The sequence below is a fragment of the Panicum hallii genome, chromosome 2 (genome assembly GCF_002211085.1).
Source record: "Panicum hallii strain FIL2 chromosome 2, PHallii_v3.1, whole genome shotgun sequence".
Classification (NCBI taxonomy): domain Eukaryota; kingdom Viridiplantae; phylum Streptophyta; class Magnoliopsida; order Poales; family Poaceae; genus Panicum; species Panicum hallii.
In genome coordinates this window covers 41994113-42013261 of record NC_038043.1, presented here as the reverse complement: position 1 = coordinate 42013261, position 19149 = coordinate 41994113, and the positions used below count along the sequence as shown (strand labels likewise).

The following is a 19149-nucleotide window of genomic DNA, read 5'->3' as shown; positions in this document are numbered from 1 at the left end:
CGCGCCCCGCCGATCCGGCCCCCCGTCCGCCCAACCACCCGCCGCCGCCCCCCGGTTTTCACCGTCTCGTCTCGTCGCGCCCAACCGGCCGGCCGGCGGAGGGGGACGAGAGCGAGACGCGCGCGAGCTCCCTCGCGCTCCGGAACACGCGGTTTCGGGGCGGGCTGTCACCGGCGCACCGCGGCCGCGCGTACGTGTCGCGGGGCGGGCAGGGGAGTGTGCGCCGCATGCGCGGCCGCTGTGGCGTACGTGCGCGGGGCCCACCGGTCATTTCTCGCACACCTGGAAAGCGGAGGCCGCGAGAGACCCCCCCGCGCGCGCAGATCGCCAGTGGCTGACCGGCCGCAGACAGCCCATCCGTCCTAGAGACGCAACGCAACGCAAGAATAAAGAGGACAGAGAGAAAGAGGGGGAAACAGAGTCCCCGGCCCAAGGAAGAGAGACAGCGAGACCGAGTCCCAAACACTTGTACGCGCGGCGCGCGCCAGGCGCTGGAAAATCAGAGGGAGGGAGGGGGCGGCGCGCGCGCGCTCTGGCGCTGGCCATGAGCCGGGGCCGCGCCCGGCCGGCACCCGATAGCCGCAGCGCCGCCGCTCTACTCCTCCTCCTCCTGCTGCTGGCAGTCTCCGTCGGTGGGCGCGGGAGCACCGCCGCCGCCGCCGCGGAGGTCGAAGAGGAGGAGGAGGCGGCGGTGGACTACGGCGCGGCGCTGTCCAAGAGCCTGCTCTACTTCGAGGCGCAGCGGTCGGGGCGGTTGCCGCACAACCAGCGGGTGCCGTGGCGGGGCCACTCGGGCCTCACCGACGGGCTGCAGCAGGGGGTGGACCTCGTCGGCGGCTACTACGACGCGGGCGACCACGTCAAGTTCGGCCTGCCCATGGCCTTCACCGTCACCATGCTCTCCTGGGGCGCCATCGAGTTCGGGGACGACGTCGCAGCCGCCGGCGAGTGGGGGCACGCGCTCGAGGCCATCAAGTGGGGCACCGACTACTTCGTCAAGGCGCACACCGAGCCCTTCGTCTACTGGGCAGAGGTACCTGCTGCTTCCATCCCTGCTGGTGCTGCTTCTATCCTTTCCCTTCCTTCCTTCGTCTACCTGCTGCAAGCTAGGCCCGCGTGCGCCACCATTCTCTTGCCACTTCGATGCACGATCCATGGATCGGTCGAAAGGGAAAGACCGCCCGATAGGCCTCGACATGCAGTCATTGACTTCCTGCCTGACTGCTGGAATTTACTGCTGCTCGCTGCCGGGACGCGATCCATGACGGATGATGGCGGCCATTAATAGCTAGCATAGCATGACCCGAGCTGTGCCTTTGCCTGCGCCGTGGCTGACAGGTGGGGGACGGCGACACGGACCACTACTGCTGGCAGCGCCCCGAGGACATGACGACGTCGCGGCAGGCGTACCGCATCGACAAGGACAACCCGGGCTCCGACCTCGCCGGCGAGACCGCCGCGGCGCTCGCCGCCGCCTCCATCGTCTTCCGCCGCTCCAACCCGCATTACTCCCACCTCCTCCTGCACCACGCCCAGCAGGTGACTGTCGATTGGTTGGATTGCTCGCGCTCATCACGCTCTGTCTGACTGTATCTGTGTACACGTACCTGTACGGCGTACATACGATGGCAGCTGTTCGAGTTCGGCGACCGGTACCAGGGCACGTACGACAGCAGCATCGCGGAGGTGCGGAGCTACTACGCGTCCGTGAGCGGGTACCGCGACGAGCTGCTGTGGGCGGCGCTGTGGCTGCACCGCGCCACGGGGCGCGCCGAGTACCTCCGCTACGCCGCGGACAGGGCCGACGACTTCGGCGGCGTCGGCTGGGCCATGACCGAGTTCAGCTGGGACGTCAAGTACGCCGGCGTCCAGGTGCTCGCCGCCAAGGTACGCGCGATCCCTTCCTTTGATCACGAGCCGGCTGTTTTGAAATCGATCGTGACATTCTGTGAGCGCGCGTTCATCCATCCCCCTGCGCCTCACTAGTTTTTTTTTACTGATTACTACTATTCCTCACTGACACGGTGGCCTGACGGTAGAATTGGGTCATTGCGTGCGCCGGTTGGTGTCCGGTCGGGCCTGTCGCCCCGCTTTTCCACGCCGTTCGAAAAACTGGAGCACGAAAGGCAGAGGCAGAGGATCCGACGTACGGCTCTCTCCTACGTCAAGCCCGCCTGCTTTTCCAATTGTTAATCATCGCTGGTACCCTCAAAAGACTAGAGAATTTTCCTTTTCAATTTCAAAAGATTTTTTTTTAAAAAAGGTTTAAGTTCGTGCCGGGCAACCCTCGGAACAATTCTTCCTTGAGCACTCGGGTATGTTTCGAATCGCTATTAGAAAAGGCGTTGAGGAGTAGTAGTAAATTGCGTTGGGTGCCGGTGGGTGAGCCGTGCAACCAAGCGCCAGTGTGACCCGGCCGTGCGGAGCAGAACCCATTCATCACCGTGCCCCTCCTAGGTAGGTTAACCAGCACCTAGACTGATCTGGTACTCCTAGGTAACTTCCCATGAGGATCCATGCAGCTTTTTTTACCACGACAGGGCACGGTTAGCCGCCGCCGCCGCCGCCGCGGCGGCTGCTGAGCGAGCGAGCACGCACGCACGCACATCTCAGTTCCGGCGACGGATCATGGATGGGGTGTTCTTTCTTAGCAGCGAGGGGAGTTAATGCCGCCACATGGCGGTATCCTTTCCTGTCCCCCGAAAGAAATCCCCACACTCCGGCTCCGCTCAGGCATCACACCGCACGCTTTAGACAACACCCAAGTCCGACTCAGCCCCGGCGATCAGGGTCAGGGAGGCGAAGCCATGCCCGTCCACGGAAACTGTTGGGCCTGATGGCGACACGGGGGGAGGGAGGGTCGAGATGGGTCCAAGAACGAACAGCTCCGCCGCATCGTCGACCGACGGATGCTATGGACCAAGCCCGCTTTCCCCATCGTCTGGCCTACCTTCCTGTTGCAATGATGCTGGCGGCGAAGCCTGTGTGCGTGTCGTCCTGAGTCCTGGCTCCTGATCAGAGCGGCAGCTAGCTGATCCGGCGCCGGCCGGGCACATGGCCGGGCATCTGATCAGGGGGGTGGGAGCCTTTCGCGCTGAAAGCTGCGGCCGGGTGCTAATTCAGACGAGGCCTTTCTCAATCCTGTCCGCGTCAGGGTTCCCCTGCTGTTGGGTCTGGGGCGTCTTGGCTAACCTGACTAGTGACCCTGCCAGGCTAGCCAGCACGCAGTGCCCAAACTAGCAGCTATTTACCCAGACTAGCAGCACGCAGTGCCCGGGTTAAACTCCGAAGCAGCGGAGTGAATATGCAGACTTAGCTTCTAAGACATGGCACAGATCCCTTTTGACAAAGTTCAGTAAAAAGGAGTACATCGTCAGAGGCCCCAATCATCTCGCTTTACACGAGCTGCTCGGATCGGGAGGTTGCAAATACAGATGATCAACCACCACGAAAGCAACGTCGCGAGATGCGAAGCAAGACGAGCACGCAGCGAGTAGCTCCCCCTGCCTCAGCGACCCCGCCCCAACTGGGGAATCCCGGCTCTTTTCCTTGACGCACATGTCATGTGCCCCCCAGACATCCGTTCCAGATCAGTAGTAGATCACTCGCGGATCACACAGCCGTACGTCATGGTCGTGGTGTTTGTATAATACCTGACCCTGATGAACAGCAATGGACCACGAATAGGAACAGAAAACTTGTGCACGCAGGACTCTAGGACATGGTAGTAGTCTAGTAGAGAGAAGTAGGCAAGGCGATCTTGAGCGCTTCGCTTCGACGACATGCCCACGCCATGCCAGCTGCGAAATTCTTCCGGGGTGAGGTGAGCAGAGAGAGATCGAGCGCGCCATGCCCAGCCCCAAAGGAACCACGGGACGGCCAGGCTAGCTGACACCTCACAGCCTCTCACCAAGTTGTAAACCACTATGCCTGGCTACGAGCTGCGGTTGGTCGAGCGACGGGCGGCCCCGCGCGGCACGTGGCCGCGCGCGTCGTCGACGTGTCCGCCGCGGTAGCCGCCGGGCGCCGGCCGGTCGAGGTCGTCACGCACGCGTCTTTTCTCCTCGATGGCAATAAAGGTCAAGGGCGAGGTCGCTGTGCCCGAGCTGCGCTGCAGACTGTTCCACCGATGGACACGGCCGGTCGGTTTTTCCTCCGCGCCCGGACAAAACGGGCACGAGAAATTCGGGAACCCCCCTCCTCCCGCGCACTACTTGCTTTGTTCCCTTCGGTGGATGGAGGGTTACCCGTCCCGGCTAGCGCGCCTGCTGTTTGCTGTCTGCCGGTCGAGGCCGAAATAGGCGGCCGGAGACACTCCCGGGATCATGGCGGCCAAAACGGCACGTCCATACAATGGGGGTGGGTGGGGGCTCGCTTCGAGCATCGTCACCTAGCTAAGGATCCGGATGGAAGAAGCTGCCGAAACTTGGCCGCGCATGGCTTATAGACGGCGGCGTGCGATGTGGTCTGGTCGTCTCGGCGTGCCTGCCCGTTTTCGCGTCAAGTTCTGTGCTCGGTCTTTCTCCCTCTATGGCTCTATCTTCTTGTGCGCGTACGTGCCGCGCGGGGGCTCGGCGCGACGTGCACGGTAGATGGAGTGGCGCTAGCTGCGCCCGGGCCGGCCGATCGAGGACGACATGCGCGTCGTGCTAGTCTCGTCGCGCTAGTCGCCCCGGTTGCGCGGCGTGTACAGGCGTAGCGTAGAGCTAGGTCGATCGCTGGACACCGAGTTGAGTTGCCGACGGCGGGGGCTCTGCGCGGAATTCCACACGCCGCGACGGGCGTCCGACGTGGACGGCTGACCTGGACCGCCTTTTCCATCTCATCACTGTCTCGAGGAGAGTGGAGCAGCTAGTGGAGGGGACCTGGGAGAGAGTGATGCACTGGCACTCCCGCTCCATGCGCTCTGCTGGCGCTGGGTCCAGACTCCGTAGTCCAGAAGCATTGCTTTCCGGCGAAGTCACTGTACGGGCAACCTGGTCTTTCACGGAACGCGCGCCGTGCAGCAGCCAGTGGTGGCGAGAGGTCGTAGCACTTCGTTCTCGATGTATGGGAGAGAATAGGAATACATGGCACCACAAGTTTAAGTGGAAAGATCGCAGGTACCAATTCCTGGTGAAAAGAAAAACTAGTGTGTTAATCAAACTATACTGTGTGATCTTGCTGCGGAACATGCGTGCTGATTGGATGAAAACTGGAAGGTACGAGACAAAAGTATAGATACAAAATAAAAAAAAATAACGTGTTGCTATCTAGTGCTAGCTTGGTACTAGTAAAGTAGTAACTGCATGTCCACTACTTTAGAAAAGATACCATATAGCCACCACTAATTTTACGTGATGTAGAAACCGTAGGGGAAAAGGAGCTTTGAAGTGCTGATTTCTTGGGAGGTTTCAGTTCACGGCGAACTTGCGTTCTAGCCAGACACTGACACCAGATGTTGTTGACATTTTAGTTTGGGCTTGATGGGCAGTATATGCTTAAGATCCACCAACCTCTGAATTCCGGTACGGCGATATCAGAAAAATGTAGGAAAAAACTTCTCAGATGCTGGTTTATTGGAACGTTTTCACCAATGGCCAAGTTGTGTTCTGGACATTGGCATTTGAAAAGAATCTGCGTAGACCAGAGATGCTGATATCTAGTCTGGACTTGATCGGCAACATGCTCAAACACACACCAGCTGCGTGTTTCACCCCCTCTTCTTATATATTTCTGAGAAATTGCTTGGGTGCTCATGTAGGAGCCATTCCTTGCACAGTTGCTCTGACAGCTGCACGTAGCTGAAAGTATGCTGTGTATAAATGAATGCCGTGAAGAAACAAAACAAGAGGCGTGGGAAATAGTTTATTTGTTAGCTCCACAACTTGTACAGCACAGCAAGTAACTAAGTTTTTTTAGCAGGATCATTTGCAAGCGTTTAATTTAGGGATCGATGCCTGGTAGGAGCAGTACGATTAACCGTAGCTAATCCGATCCGTCCACGGATGGATGGATCGATGGTCCAAGCAGATGTCGCCATCAAAGTGGTTGTTGGGCTAATAGCATTCTTTAGCGTAGGCTTTTCTGTTGCCGTGTCAACGATCCCACACACATAAACAAATTAACTGGTGATGCCCAGAAGGAAACGAGACAAAATATCCAGTTTCCTGGAGCGAACGTTCATGGCATACAGCTAGCGGACCATCTCTCTTTCACCTTTGTTTTCGCGCGCTCCACTGGTAGTGACGTCCACATTTTTGTCTCCAGAGCCTTGACGTGTGCCCAAGCATTATTTCTCGCAAGAAGCTTCCGTGGCTCTGTCAGGGGTAGCTAGATGCATTTAGGGTTCCATAGCCTAATGGTGGATTGCAGTAATTTGTCTAAATCAAGTACTACTAAGTTGATCCCAGCTAAAAGATTATGTAAAAGTGTGTGTAAAAAGTTTTGGCAAGCCCGTCCTTTAGCTCTACAGTAATGGAGAATATAAATTAAAGTGCGGTTTGACTTACCTTAGCAACAAAATCATAATAACAGAAAAGTACTTTAAATGCCAACCATCAAATGATACTATATTTGTAAAATAAACTTTCCATTGTGTTAGGCTAGGCTCATTGTCGGTCAGAGATTAAAAAAAGGCCCATGTCTTATATTTTGGGTTATATTTGATGATGGATGTAATATATATATATATATATATATATATATATATATATATATTGTTATGTATTAGGAGTCTTTGAAAAACAAAGGGAAAAAATCCATTTTGGGTTCAGAAAACCTAGCAAAAGATGTAGTATTAGTAAAAATTAATCAAAAAATATGTCGCATTTATTATTCCAAACTTGCATTCATTTTGCACCAAAAGCTGGCGGGGCGGGATCGCGAGCTTTAAATCGGGGCAGCGACGTGGCAGCTGCTGGCCGCACCGGTACGGCAGCAGTCCCGCACCCCAGGGCCCCACCGGTTGGTGAGCAGAGTTCGTACGCGTGGCCCCGCGCGCGCGGCACCATGAGAGGATGGGGAGTCAGAGGCTGCATTGGCGCCGGAAAGAGGCGCCGGCCGAGTGACTAGTCGGGCCACCGTGCATGTGCCCCGTCGCCTCCCGCACCGACAGCATCCTGCGCCGGAATCAATGGCGATCGTCGTGGACCGGGCTCGCCTGTTCGATCGGAACTATCGAGCTGGATCGCAGTTCTTGCAAGCAGTTGTTTGATTGCTACTGCTGCAGGTGCTGCTGGCCTGCTGCTGCGTTATCCCTTCTGCATGCCATTGAAGTTTACGCGGCTTGGCAGCCTGAAACCCTGAAGCATTTCACGAGTCTGATCCCTTTCGATTCGGTTTTTAACACGATTAATGCCTGAATCAGACTGAAAGATCGATCGATGGTTGGGGTTGCGTTGTCGGCGTTGATTGGACGTTCTGGTCAATCGATACAGTTCGCACGCATGGGCAACCTTCGTGCTGCGTCGTCCCGCTGACAGTGATGCCCATGCATGGTGGTGGTCTTGCATTGCATCTCTGTGTCACGACCGTGTCCAGTTACCTACCTACCTACCTAGCAGTAATTTTAAGAATGTAAGATTGAACAAGCTTTTTGATTCGTTTCTATGATCCAACAACAGCTGCTGCTGGAGGGCGACCAGCAAGCCCTGCCGCACCGGGCGGTGCTGGAGCAGTACAAGGCGAAGGCGGAGCACTACCTGTGCGCGTGCCTGGGCCTCAACGGCGGCAACGGCAGCGACAACGTGGAGCGGAGCCCCGGCGGGATGCTCTACGTGCGCCAGTGGAACAACCTCCAGTACGTCTCCAGCGCCGCCTTCCTCCTCACCGCCTACTCCCGCTACCTCTCCGCCGGCTCCGCCTCCCCGGGGCTCCTCCGCTGCCCGCGCGGCGCGGCGGCGCCGGACGAGCTGCTGGCCCTGGCGCGGTCGCAGGCGGACTACATCCTGGGCCGCAACCCGCTGCGGCTCAGCTACATGGTCGGCTACGGCCGCCGGTACCCGGTACGCGTGCACCACCGCGGCGCCTCCATCGTCGCGCACAAGGCCAACAGCCGCTTCATCGGCTGCATGCAGGGGTTCGACGACTGGTTCGGCCGGGGACGGGCCAACCCCAACGTGCTCGCCGGCGCCATCGTCGGCGGGCCAAACTGCCGGGACGAGTTCCGGGACGACCGCGGGAACTACATGCAGACCGAGGCCTGCACGTACAACACGGCGCCCATGGTCGGCGTCTTCGCCAGGCTCCACCGCCTGGCCACGGCGGCGGAGGGGTGCCGGAGGGGGGCGGCTGACGAGGCGGAGTGTAGATAAAAAGGTGGCGGCGGTGGTGTGCAAGGCGGGGAAATTCTTTTTTCTTTCTCGTAATAAGCTTAATTATTACTAGCTTCCATAAAATTAATTTTTTGAAGTGTTAATATGAGAAAGATAAAGAAAGAGAGAGTTTTGAGTAGTGAAAGAAAGAACAGGAATCATAGTGGAGGAATAAGGAGGAGAAAAAAGGTGTGCAAAAATTACCTGTATGTTTTGTGTAGGTGTCACAGGACTGAAAAGAAGTGTAATGTTTACTGGAGAACAGTAAATACATAGTCACATAGACAATTACATGCATATTACTATATGTCTTTTTTTTCTTCGCGAGCTGGTCTTTTTTTCTTTGTAGGCGTTTCTGAATGTGGAGGAAATGCACTCTGTTCCTTGTGCATGCCCATGTGTGATCTGAAGAAATTTGCATTGGTTATTTCGGTCGCTTTGCTGAATCCTCGGCTCCTCCACCATCTGCTGATCTGCATATCCATTGCATTTATTTGGGCCTAGCACATTCTGAATTCAGTCCACTGGGCCATAACAGCTTTTGGACTTGGGATTTTCTTTGAAATAGTTTGGACTGGGCTTTCTCAATGGATCTTGGACCTTCTTGGTACCACATGTGTCCATGTTCGTTCTTGCAGATTTTGGTCGATGGATCAGAATTCGGTCAAAATGCAATTTCCATTAATAACAAGACCAGAGTGGACACAGTTTTCATAAAACAAATATTAATCAGGTGTTTGCCCCTCAACTATTAGGCAGCAAATAAAAATGCAGTTCGAAAGTTTTTGTGGGTTTACAGTGGTCACTGCTTTTTTAGCTATGGAATGATGAACGAGTTCGTTCTATTCTTCATGCCGTCGCATTTCAGTACAATTTTAAACAAAGTTTTGAATTCCTTTGAGCAAAACAGGCCGTCCAAACTCTCCAGACAACCTTTTTAAACTGCTCGTACTGACTATTGACTCATGGGGACACGCTGACCCCTCACCGGCCGAACCCAACCGCAAAGTTGGCACCGCGCTTCCGCACGCGAGCCGCGACCCAGCAACCGCCGGCGCCGCCTCCCGCCCTGCCTTCGCCTCCGGCCGCGCCTCCGGCGGCGACCCCGACCGCGTCACATGACCAGGAACCACACCCCGAAGTCGCTCGCCGTCCTCCTCCGCGCCCGCATGCACCCGGACGCAATCCCCTCCCCGCGGCCGCAACTGTCCCCGACTCCTCCACTCACTGACCCCGACCCCGCCGCCCCACCCGCGGCTTCCGTCCGCCACTGGCTCCATGCCGCCGCCTCCGCGGCCTCGCCACCCCCCTCGACGCTCGACAGCTTCTCCGATGGGTACCGTTCCCTCGACCGTGTCGGGCGCCGCGAGGTCCTCCGCTCCCTCGCCACCGACTACGACGTGCCCCGCGCGCGCGTCCGGGACCTCATGAGACAGTACATGAGCGTCGCCTCCGCCGCGGCGGCAGGCGGGGATGGCGCGGAGGCGGAGGAGGGGAAGGAGGGTGCTGCAGCGGCGTTGTACCGGATGGAGCGGGGTCTCCGGGAGGCGCTCCGGCCCCGGTACGCCGGGTTCCTCGAGGCCATGAACGCGCAGCCCGGAGGGCTCAAGCTCCTCGCCGTGCTCCGCGCCGACCTCCTGGCCTTGCTGGGGTGAGATTGATTGCTATCAACACTGCCATTGCCATGCTTTTCTGTTGTTGTGATGAGAAACTTGGGGATTTAAGGCCTTGGCGATCCCAATGTTGCAACGCAGGGAGGAGAACGCTCCAGCGCTGCGCGCCCTGGACTCGTACTTGAAGGAGAAACTGGTGACTTGGCTCAGCCCTGCGGCGCTGACGCTCCACCAGATAACATGGGATGATCCTGCCTCCTTGCTAGAGAAGATTGTGGCATATGAAGTTTGTGGCCGACTCCCTGTTGATTTTTGATTTGGTGCATCCTGAATTGTTAGTTTGGTGTTCCATCTGATGCTTTTGTCTCCATTTATTTAGGCAGTGCATCCAATCAGGAACCTGATAGACTTGAAGAGAAGATTGGGTGTAGGCCGCCGCTGCTTTGGCTACTTCCATCCAGCAATACCAGGTCAGATTGACACTTTACTTGCTAATTGTGGCTTGCTGCACTTCTAGAGTATTACTGCCTACTGTTGATGCTGCAGCCGAATCTAGCCTTTCAAATTCCAAATAACTCTGCAAGTGTGCCTAACAAGATTTGCATATCTAGTTTTGTACCATAAGGATGAAAGAAATGTATGACACCAATTATGTACTAGTTGTTAAGACGTTAAGTGCAGCGATTAGCTATTTGCTGGATGACTTTCCTGAAGTGCGGCTACTTTCTCTGAGTGCTTTTACTTCCTTTATTAACATTAGGGGAGCCCCTGATTTTCATCGAAGTTGCTTTACACAAAGATATGGCTGCATCTATACAGGTATTAAACTGTCATAGCTATATTTGGCTAAAATAGTATTCCACTTCACCACACCTTATGTTCTTCTTATGTCATACTAGGAGGTCTTGTGGGATGAACCCCCGACTCCTGAATCTGAAGCCACCTGTGCACTGTTTTATTCAATATCATCTACCCAGGTAAACAAAGTTGCTAAGATAACAAATTTAGTTCCCTGATGGGCACTAGTATGACCACAAACTGGTGCCTAGAAGTCTAGAACTGATCATCTATTAATATTGCCAGCCTGGCTTATCAGGTATTAATCTGGGGAAGTTTCTTCTCAAGCGTGTGATTGACATGTTGAGAAGAGATATGCCTTCAGTACAGGTAATGCTTCAAATATATATCGCTGATCATCACTATTATATGCACATCTTTGTTCTTATTTTCATTCTGTACCGATCGCTGCAAATGAAATAGCTTTGTGCTTCTATGAATGTCCATTGATTGCTTCACTTAAAAGTGTAGTACATACAGTTTCCTGTAAAATCATTTTTTCATCATAGCAAATAATTCACCAGACTTACTAAGCTCATGTTAAGCTGTAGCTACGTTTACAGATACATCAAACATCGTATACTTCTTTTTTGATGCTTCATGCAGATTTTTGCAACACTGAGCCCAATCCCTGGTTTCATGCAATGGCTTCGTGCTAAACTGGCCTCCCAAATAAAATTAGCAGAGACGGAATCGCAAGAGGGGAATTCATTAGAAGGAGCTAGCTCTACTTTCAGAGAGTCCATCCTTCTTCCCGATGAAGAGAAGATGATTCATGATGCCATGTATGTTCCATTCCAAGATAATGTTGCAAATTCACGTATTTTCAGTGCTGTTCTTGTTTTATACTCTCTCCATTTTCAATATATGGAAATTAGGACAGGCTAATTTGTTAAAAAATAAAGCAATTATCTTGTCCTAAAGATCAATATCTAAAAACGCAAGCTAATTAGTTAAAATGAACTAACCAGCTTGCCCTAAGATTCATATATTTGAAAGTTGAAACCTGTTTCCTGAGTTTTTATATTTAAAAAAGAGTAAATTGCGCCAATCATACACCAACTTGTATGGTTGTATCACTTTGGTTCAATAAGTTGCAACTGTGCAAACATATACCTGAAGTTATCATATATGTGTGTATACGGTCACATGTAAACCAAAAAGTGTATTTTATCCTGGTGGGAGGTCATGTAGACTATACCTCATTAATAATGTGATGTAATGGGCTAAACATGTCTTATCATATCTCTAAAAAATAATTATACATTTATGGTGTGGTTTTAATGGGCTAGACATAACCTGAACAAATAACTTGAGCAAGAAGAGAGCAACCGCTAAGGATGAGTAAAGATTAATAAGATATAATGTATGTTGGTAGGATCATGTGATGCAATTCTTTAAAGCAGTTAAATCTTATACAAAATTTTAGTTTAGATAGGATGTAAACATTTTGTACCAAATGTAAAACAACATACATCTGGTATCTATTCAATTGACGACCATCATCTATACAAGGATACTATAATCCGGAACGGAATCACAATACTTCGATCAAAGTAATGATAATCTATAAGTGAAAAAACATCCAAAATATCCATCCGTTCCAAATTGTAGTTCGTTTTGACAAATCAAGATATGTAAATTTTGCTATGTATGTAGACACAATATATATCTAGATTCATAGCAAAATCTATGTATCTAGATTTGCCAAAACGACCTACAATTTGGAACGGAGGGAATAGAATAATAATTTGTCAAAAATAGTTGTGATAAAATGCTAATGGCATAATTATTGTTTCATGTGTAGCCAATTACAATCACATAATAAACATGAGATTATTTTTAAGATATATTCGCAATATATGTTTACCTCATTACAATCACACAATAAGCTATAGTCCTTGATGTTACCAACTTGGCATAATACACTCGTAGTGTATATGTGATCCTACATGCACACATTTCACAAGTTCATCTATTCATTTGCATGTTTTGCAACTTGTTGGACTAAAGTGATACGACCATACTTGTATGTATGGTGGGTGCAATTTACTCAAAAAAACATAGAACGAGGGTAAAAGTCTGAAAATTGCTTCATAATGATCATCTGTGTTGTTACTGTCACTGCAGTGAACAAGCTCATGGGAAACAAGGAATTGAACTATTGCAAGATACACTGAAAACAACTCAGTGGGTAAAATCTGAAAAATTATCTGCTGCACTGAAATCTCCTCTAATGCGTTTGTGTGCAAGGTATGCAAAAACATTGTTTCCTCTGTTTGTGCACTAGTTCATTTTCTGAGTAAGTGAAATGCCATATGTAAATTGCAACTGTTGATAGTCTTTTATTATAATGTATAGGTATCTTGCCAGAGAGAAAATCCGAGGAAAAGCTCTAGATGCTGTAGCAAATTTTCACTTGCAAAATGGAGCAGTAAGTAAGCCAGCATCACAAATTCAGTTTTAAATCTTAAATGCTGTGGAGCATATGTGGTTTTGTGGAGTTTAGAAACAGAAACTTATGTCTGGTTTACCTATGCCAGGAAAAAATCAAATATTTTTCCAAGAATCATGTTATAATACTGTAGTTTTTTACTGATGTAAGCCCTTTTATGCTATTTTTATTCATAAATCTGGGCCTAATTGTAAGAGGATTAGCTATTTGAAGTAATTTGGTGGCTTCATACAACCACACTGGCTAATTTGGCAGATGATTGAGAGAATAAACTGGATGGCTGACCAATCAGAGAAGGGCATTCAACAAAGTGGAGGTATCATGGTCAATTATCTTTACAGGTATGCTTCTATTGGGCTACAGGTGATGCTAATACGTATGGATGAGTTTCATGGACAACATGTTCTAAGTGTATGATAACTTACAGATTAGAGAATATAGAAGAGTATGCACTGTCATATTCGGGCAAAGGGCTTGTCCATTCTTCACCTAGCCTGTCCCAGTATCTTGAGGTAACTGTTACCAGCGTGTGATCTGTACCGATATATATATTTTAGAAGTGACCTGCCCGTTTTTAGTTTTTACCACATCTGTTTCATTTTTCATGTTGCCTTTTGTATCTCACTGTCGCTGACAAGTGACAATTCTCCTGTGACAGCCAAAGGATACGTGAAACTGAATATTCTAGGCATGAATTCTGTTTCCAACAAGGTATTATATCAGCCATTGGATACTTGGATCAAGAAGATGATAGTGTACTGTCCTTCCTCTGCTCATTGTGGGCGTAGCGGATTCATATGATAGTTGATAGTTCTTATAGTTTTATAACGAAAATAATGCACGTTATGTCTACATACTGCCTAAGAATACCATGAGAAAGAAGAACGTTTTTTTTAGATAGCTGGGATCAGGGTCTCCTGCATATTACATACACCCCTTTTTTTTTGTCACTGGTCTGCTCTGGTGAACTAAATTGGCTTCTACCGGGGCAAATTGCAATATGCAAGGCCGCGGTCCAGTATTCGCACCGGTGTCTGCAGCTCTGCACGACCGCTACATGGGAACAGCCTCAGCAATCAGCATCCGGGGGAGTATATCTAACATATGGTACGTGTATAACCTGTTGAAATTGTTTTTAGGTGCAAGTTGAAGAAACTCAAAAGCCTGCGCATGTATATCGACCCCTGTTAGCTTGTACTGCGAAGTCCTTGCTGCACGGCTGAAAGCAGAGCCGTGCACACCAACACACAAGGGATGAGCCAACAAGCAGAACTCAAAAAATCTTAATAGGCTTTGCTGAAGCTCAAAAGAGCTTATATGGTGTAGACGAATAGGCGTTGATATCAGCGGCTAAAACAAATTTGGTAAGCTCTCAGTTCCAAGCATGCGAGTGGAGCTAGGCCATTGCTACTGCTATCGGCGGGGCGTCTACTCGTAGCACGTGCGAATAACTGTATCATCGCGTATATCCGCTGGAGATAAAAATATTCTAGAATAAAATAAAATATTTTAAAATAAGATAAAAATATTCTGGAACAATTTATTTTACCTGCAATTTCTGCTTTTTATTTTATTTTAAAATATTATTATCTTCAATGGATATATACGAATAGACATCCTGTCGTAGCCGTTTTCTGCTGTGGCAGGAGCCACTGGCCTCGCAAGGTGCATCGCAAGCCTCCCAGCCTTTTTCTTCCTTTTCCCGTCCCTCGCCCAGTTGCTCATCGGCGACAAATCAACCCAACGACCTCAGCTCAGCCTCAGGTGCCCAGAGCAGCTCACGCCTCCCGCCTCCCCCAAGCGCTCCAGTGCTCCCCTCTCCGTCGGCAATGCCGACGGACACCCCGGGGCCGCCGCAGCGCGCGGCGACGCTGTCCGACGACGACCGCCTGCTCGTCGCGCACTGCGCCGAGCTCTCCTTCCCTCCCTCCTCCCCCGCCCCGCCTGCCGCCTCCGCCCGTTCCTTCCAGGTGCACCACGCGTCCCATCCCTACCCCTGCGCCGCCTTCGCCTTCGCGCCCTCCTGGTCTGCCGCCGACTGGGCCGCGCCCTCCTCCGCGGAGGGCGCCCGCCAGCCGTTCGGGGACGCGGAGGTGGACCCGGCGCTGTTCCCGTCGCTCCGCGCCGTCGGGAGCGGCGTCCCCGCGCGCGCCAACGCCGCCTTCCTCGCCGCTTTCCGCGGCCTGCTCGACGGATCGCCGCTCCAGTCCGAGGTCAGTGAATCAAGCGCCGGCTTGGTACCCGGTAGCTTGATGTGACTCTTTGTACCGAGATCTCGTTGCTGCTACAGAAAATGACACGTCCCTGAGGATACTTTGTAATGGAAAACGAATTTATTTGGATCAATTTTAAAACTTGCTTTCTCTTATAGTTTGAAATGCATCGGTTGAGTGTAAGGTGTGTTAGCTGCAAGGAAGGTTCATTTGCTGCCGCTGCTGTTGTATTTGAATATCAAAACTGTGTTCATGTATGTGTTTGTTTCAACTGCTCAGCCAATTAAAATTATGTGGACGCTGCAGTTGCATTGACCTTTCTGAATTTTGCGTGGTTGTCTAATTAAAGTGGTGGGATTGTGGATCAGGGATAGAGCATGGAAATGTGGAGGGAGTGCTTGATTTCAACTTGTTTGTTTTTGCGTGCTCTAGTGGTCAGTGAATGCTGCCATTAGTGTCTTTTTTGGCTGGTTGCTGACCTGATGTTTCTTTTGCAAAGTTTTCAATTCACCCTTTTTTATTGGAAAAAGAAATGAAAATACTTTTTAGACTGTGCAAAATGGCGGTATAGCTGGAAAACATGACAGTGCTTTGTGGTTATTTACGGGTTAAATTGAGCTTATAAAGCACGAGAGTTCAGGGAAGTAAAAGAAAAAAATCCTTGCTGGTAATTTGTATGGCATACTCGTTATGGGGCTACAAAGTAGGTTCATTACATTGTTACCTTTCTGCCCCAGCCTTCCAGCCTTACTGGTGATTTTTTTTTCATGATCGATGATATTCCATTACTTTGGACAATAAATTGAGTAGCAATTCATGCACTCTTCCTTTTTCTTTTGGGCAATTACCATAGCCTTCAGCCCTTCATAGTCTTGATTCCAGTGATATTACTTTTGTATCATAATATATAGAATTATACTGTTTAAAATTGGTTATCTTGAGATGTTAACTAAGATGTGGATAGATGTAGCTTTTCACTCTGTTTTTCACCTAAACGAACAAAAGATAACTTCCCCTTGAAATACAGGTATCGAGAGCTGTGGCTGAAGAGAAACGTATAGTATTCACAGGCCATTCATCAGGAGGTTCCATAGCCACCCTTGCTGCTATATGGTTTCTTGAGAAGTGCACCAGACAGGGAAGTGTTAATCAAGCACATCCATTCTGCGTGGCCTTTGGGGCTCCTCTTATTGGAGACAATATCTTCAACCATGCTGTTAGAAGAGAGGGCTGGTCGCAATGTATTTTGCATTTCCTTCTTCCACTAGACATTGTCCCACGTATACCACTGACTCCACTTGCATCCTTCAGAGAAGAAATTCAAGCTGTTCTGGATTGGTTGTCTCCTCAGACACCAAACAACTCACCTGCTGGGAGGTCTCTTGTCATACCTGAGTACTATGAAAATTTACTCAGAAGCACGCTATCTATTGCCAGCTATGAGGCCTGTTCTTTCATGGGCTGCACTAGCTCAATCCTGGGAACATTGACTTCCTTCATTGATCTCTCCCCTTACAGACCCTGTGGGACGTATCATTTCTTCACAAGTAATGAACAACTGATTGTTCTCACAAATTCAGATGCTGTACTGCAGTTGTTATTTTACTGCCTTCAGTTGGACACCCAGCAACAATTGCTTGATGCTGCTGCTAGAAGTTTAAGTGCTCACTGGCAGTATGAACCAATTAAACAGTGCATGCCGGATATAGTTTGCGTAGATTACCTGGGAGCTATCTCATCAACCGCTCCCGGGAGGCAGACAGACAGAGCGGCAATTGGAAACATCGAACTGGTAAGCCACCATTTCCATTTTTTTTCCATGCACATATCTTTTCACTTGTGAACATGCGTTCATCCTCAGTGAAGTCAGTCTTGGTAAGGGAATTGCAAACCACTGAAGTTGGATTTCATTATGTGCTATATTGTAGTCCAACACAAAAACATTTCCTATCCCAACTCAAATTGTAATTATTTGTAAAGTTTATTTTCATAATTGTCGTCATGTTCAAAAAAGCAATCTTCAGTGACTGTTTCCATTTCCAGATTCCCAACTTGTATTCTTCTAATGTAAAAGAGCCTCTCTTTTTTAATCACAGAGCAAGGAAGCTTTACTGCGTCTTTCTGCAGCTGCGCAATGGGAGAAGCAAAGGCAGAGAAACCAAACGAAGATTGACGAAAGCTGCCAAAAGATCCAGGAAGCCCTCAGGTCCCTAAACGACTACAAAAGAACATGCGAGCTCCGCGGCGTAAGCTACTACGATTCCTTCAAGCTCCAACGGGAGGTGCACGACTTCAACGCCAACGTGCGGAGGCTGGAGCTGGCCGGCCTCTGGGACGAGATCATTGAGATGCTGCGGAGGCGCGAGCTGCCGGACGGCTTCGAGGCGCGTGAGGAGTGGGTGCGCCTGGGCACGCTGTTCCGCCGCCTGGTGGAGCCGCTGGACATCGCCAACTACTACCGGCACTCCAAGAACGAGGACACCGGCTCCTATCTCTCCAAGGGGCGGCCGCGGCGGTACAAGTACACCCAGAAGTGGCACGAGCAGCTACAGCGCGCGCCCGCCGGGTCCAGCCTCGAGTCCTGCTTCTGGGCGGTGGTCGAGGAGCTCCAGGCCGAGATGGTCGACGGCAGGGCGTTCGAGGACCTGAGGGATAGGGTGGTCAAGCTCGAGAGCGACGCGCATGGATGGCACAGTTCTGGAAGTCTGGGCATGGACGTGTTTCTGGGGAGCTCGTCTTTTGTGGCGTGGTGGAGGACGCTCCCCGAGCAGCACAGGTCGGCGTCCTGCATCGCCAAACTTGTGTCCTTGTAAGGGCATTTTTCATGACGAGGTAGTAGCTGTTCCTCATCTTCGGGGAACAGCTGCAGATGTATATTGCAGGAGACCACACCGGATCCATGGAAATTATGTATGCTGCTCTGCATGCACGTATATTTTACAATAAGCAGACCACCATGATGGTCTTAGTTTTGAACCTGTTTAGTTAACTCATAAATCAAAGAGATCAGGTTCATTGTGAAAATGCACAATGTCACCCAGGAAAGAATCATGTATCTGCAGGGCGTCACGCAAATGTACCAGCATTCAACACGGGATATTGTGGACAGCTTATTGGTACTTCGTCAAGGTCATGATTTTCCATTGATGCTATGAACTTAGGACAACTTAGGATCAAAATTTTGCAGACCGTGTCTTATATTATGTTGAAAATGAAGCGGTTTCCGAGTCTCCAAAATGTAAATGGAAGCTGCTAGCACTCGAAGGTTTCATATCTTCCATTCATCAGTGTAGTTTGGATTAAGAAACATTCATCGTTGATTGTAAACACACGCTCATCGTTCGTAGACCCAACCGTCCCCAACGGGAAATGGGAAGGACATGGATTGCACGGTGACCTAGGTAGGGCATATTGGATTTAATTGGTTAATGGGCCTATTTGGATTCAATTAAATCCAAGGCCCATATAAATGCTAAGTGTGTCATTCAGCCCAACCTACTCCCTAGGCCCACGATGTCTAGGCGCATGATTTCTCGGAGGTTAAGCATGTGAAGATAAGGTAAATCACCAAGGAATCAAAATCAAAGATATGGTCTCTCTGCCTCTATCAGTGTACCTTGGCTGCCTTCGCGTTAATTAATTCTCACGAATCTTTTACTGGCGTTGTTTAAATCAAAATGGAATGATTGCTGCACATTCCGTTTCGTTTACCGTTGCAGCCAGCCCAACCCAACCAC

The 19149-nt window shown here is 50.4% G+C and overlaps 3 protein-coding genes across 5 annotated transcripts; all 3 read left to right on the top strand.

Moving 5' to 3' along the window:
• The first annotated feature begins 407 nt into the window (after nt 1-407).
• On the top strand, nt 408-8614 carry LOC112882063 (endoglucanase 22-like). Its single transcript, XM_025947038.1, is given in 5 exon segments — nt 408-1033; nt 1339-1539; nt 1633-1887; nt 7605-8228; nt 8231-8614. Coding segments are annotated over 5 exon segments (1614 nt in total). The 5' UTR covers nt 408-544; the 3' UTR covers nt 8276-8614.
• Nucleotides 8615-9274: 660 nt separating this feature from the next.
• Nucleotides 9275-14713, top strand: LOC112880747 (malonyl-CoA decarboxylase, mitochondrial). Of its 3 annotated transcripts, XM_025945502.1 has the most exons (13): nt 9275-9945; nt 10049-10193; nt 10287-10377; nt 10668-10726; nt 10807-10884; nt 10991-11074; nt 11351-11529; nt 12875-12997; nt 13106-13178; nt 13455-13540; nt 13627-13711; nt 13858-13910; nt 14207-14713. In XM_025945502.1, the coding sequence occupies exons 1-12, from the start codon at nt 9413-9415 to the stop codon at nt 13870-13872; spliced, it is 1551 nt and encodes a 516-aa protein (XP_025801287.1). In that variant the 5' UTR covers nt 9275-9412; the 3' UTR covers nt 13873-13910; nt 14207-14713. The 3 variants fall into 3 exon arrangements, 2 of the variants coding, with proteins under 2 accessions (XP_025801287.1, XP_025801285.1); XM_025945500.1 differs by lacking the exon at nt 14207-14713 and having other exon boundaries at nt 13858-14099; XR_003226428.1 differs by lacking the exons at nt 13858-13910; nt 14207-14713 and having other exon boundaries at nt 13106-13182; nt 13627-13685.
• A 144-nt stretch (nt 14714-14857) lies between these two features.
• LOC112880746 (protein EDS1L-like) lies at nt 14858-18436 on the top strand. Its single transcript, XM_025945499.1, has 3 exons — nt 14858-15412; nt 16440-17204; nt 17509-18436. Exons 1-3 carry the CDS (start codon nt 15029-15031, stop codon nt 18223-18225), a joined length of 1866 nt encoding a protein of 621 aa, XP_025801284.1. The 5' UTR covers nt 14858-15028; the 3' UTR covers nt 18226-18436.
• Nucleotides 18437-19149: the final 713 nt, after the last annotated feature.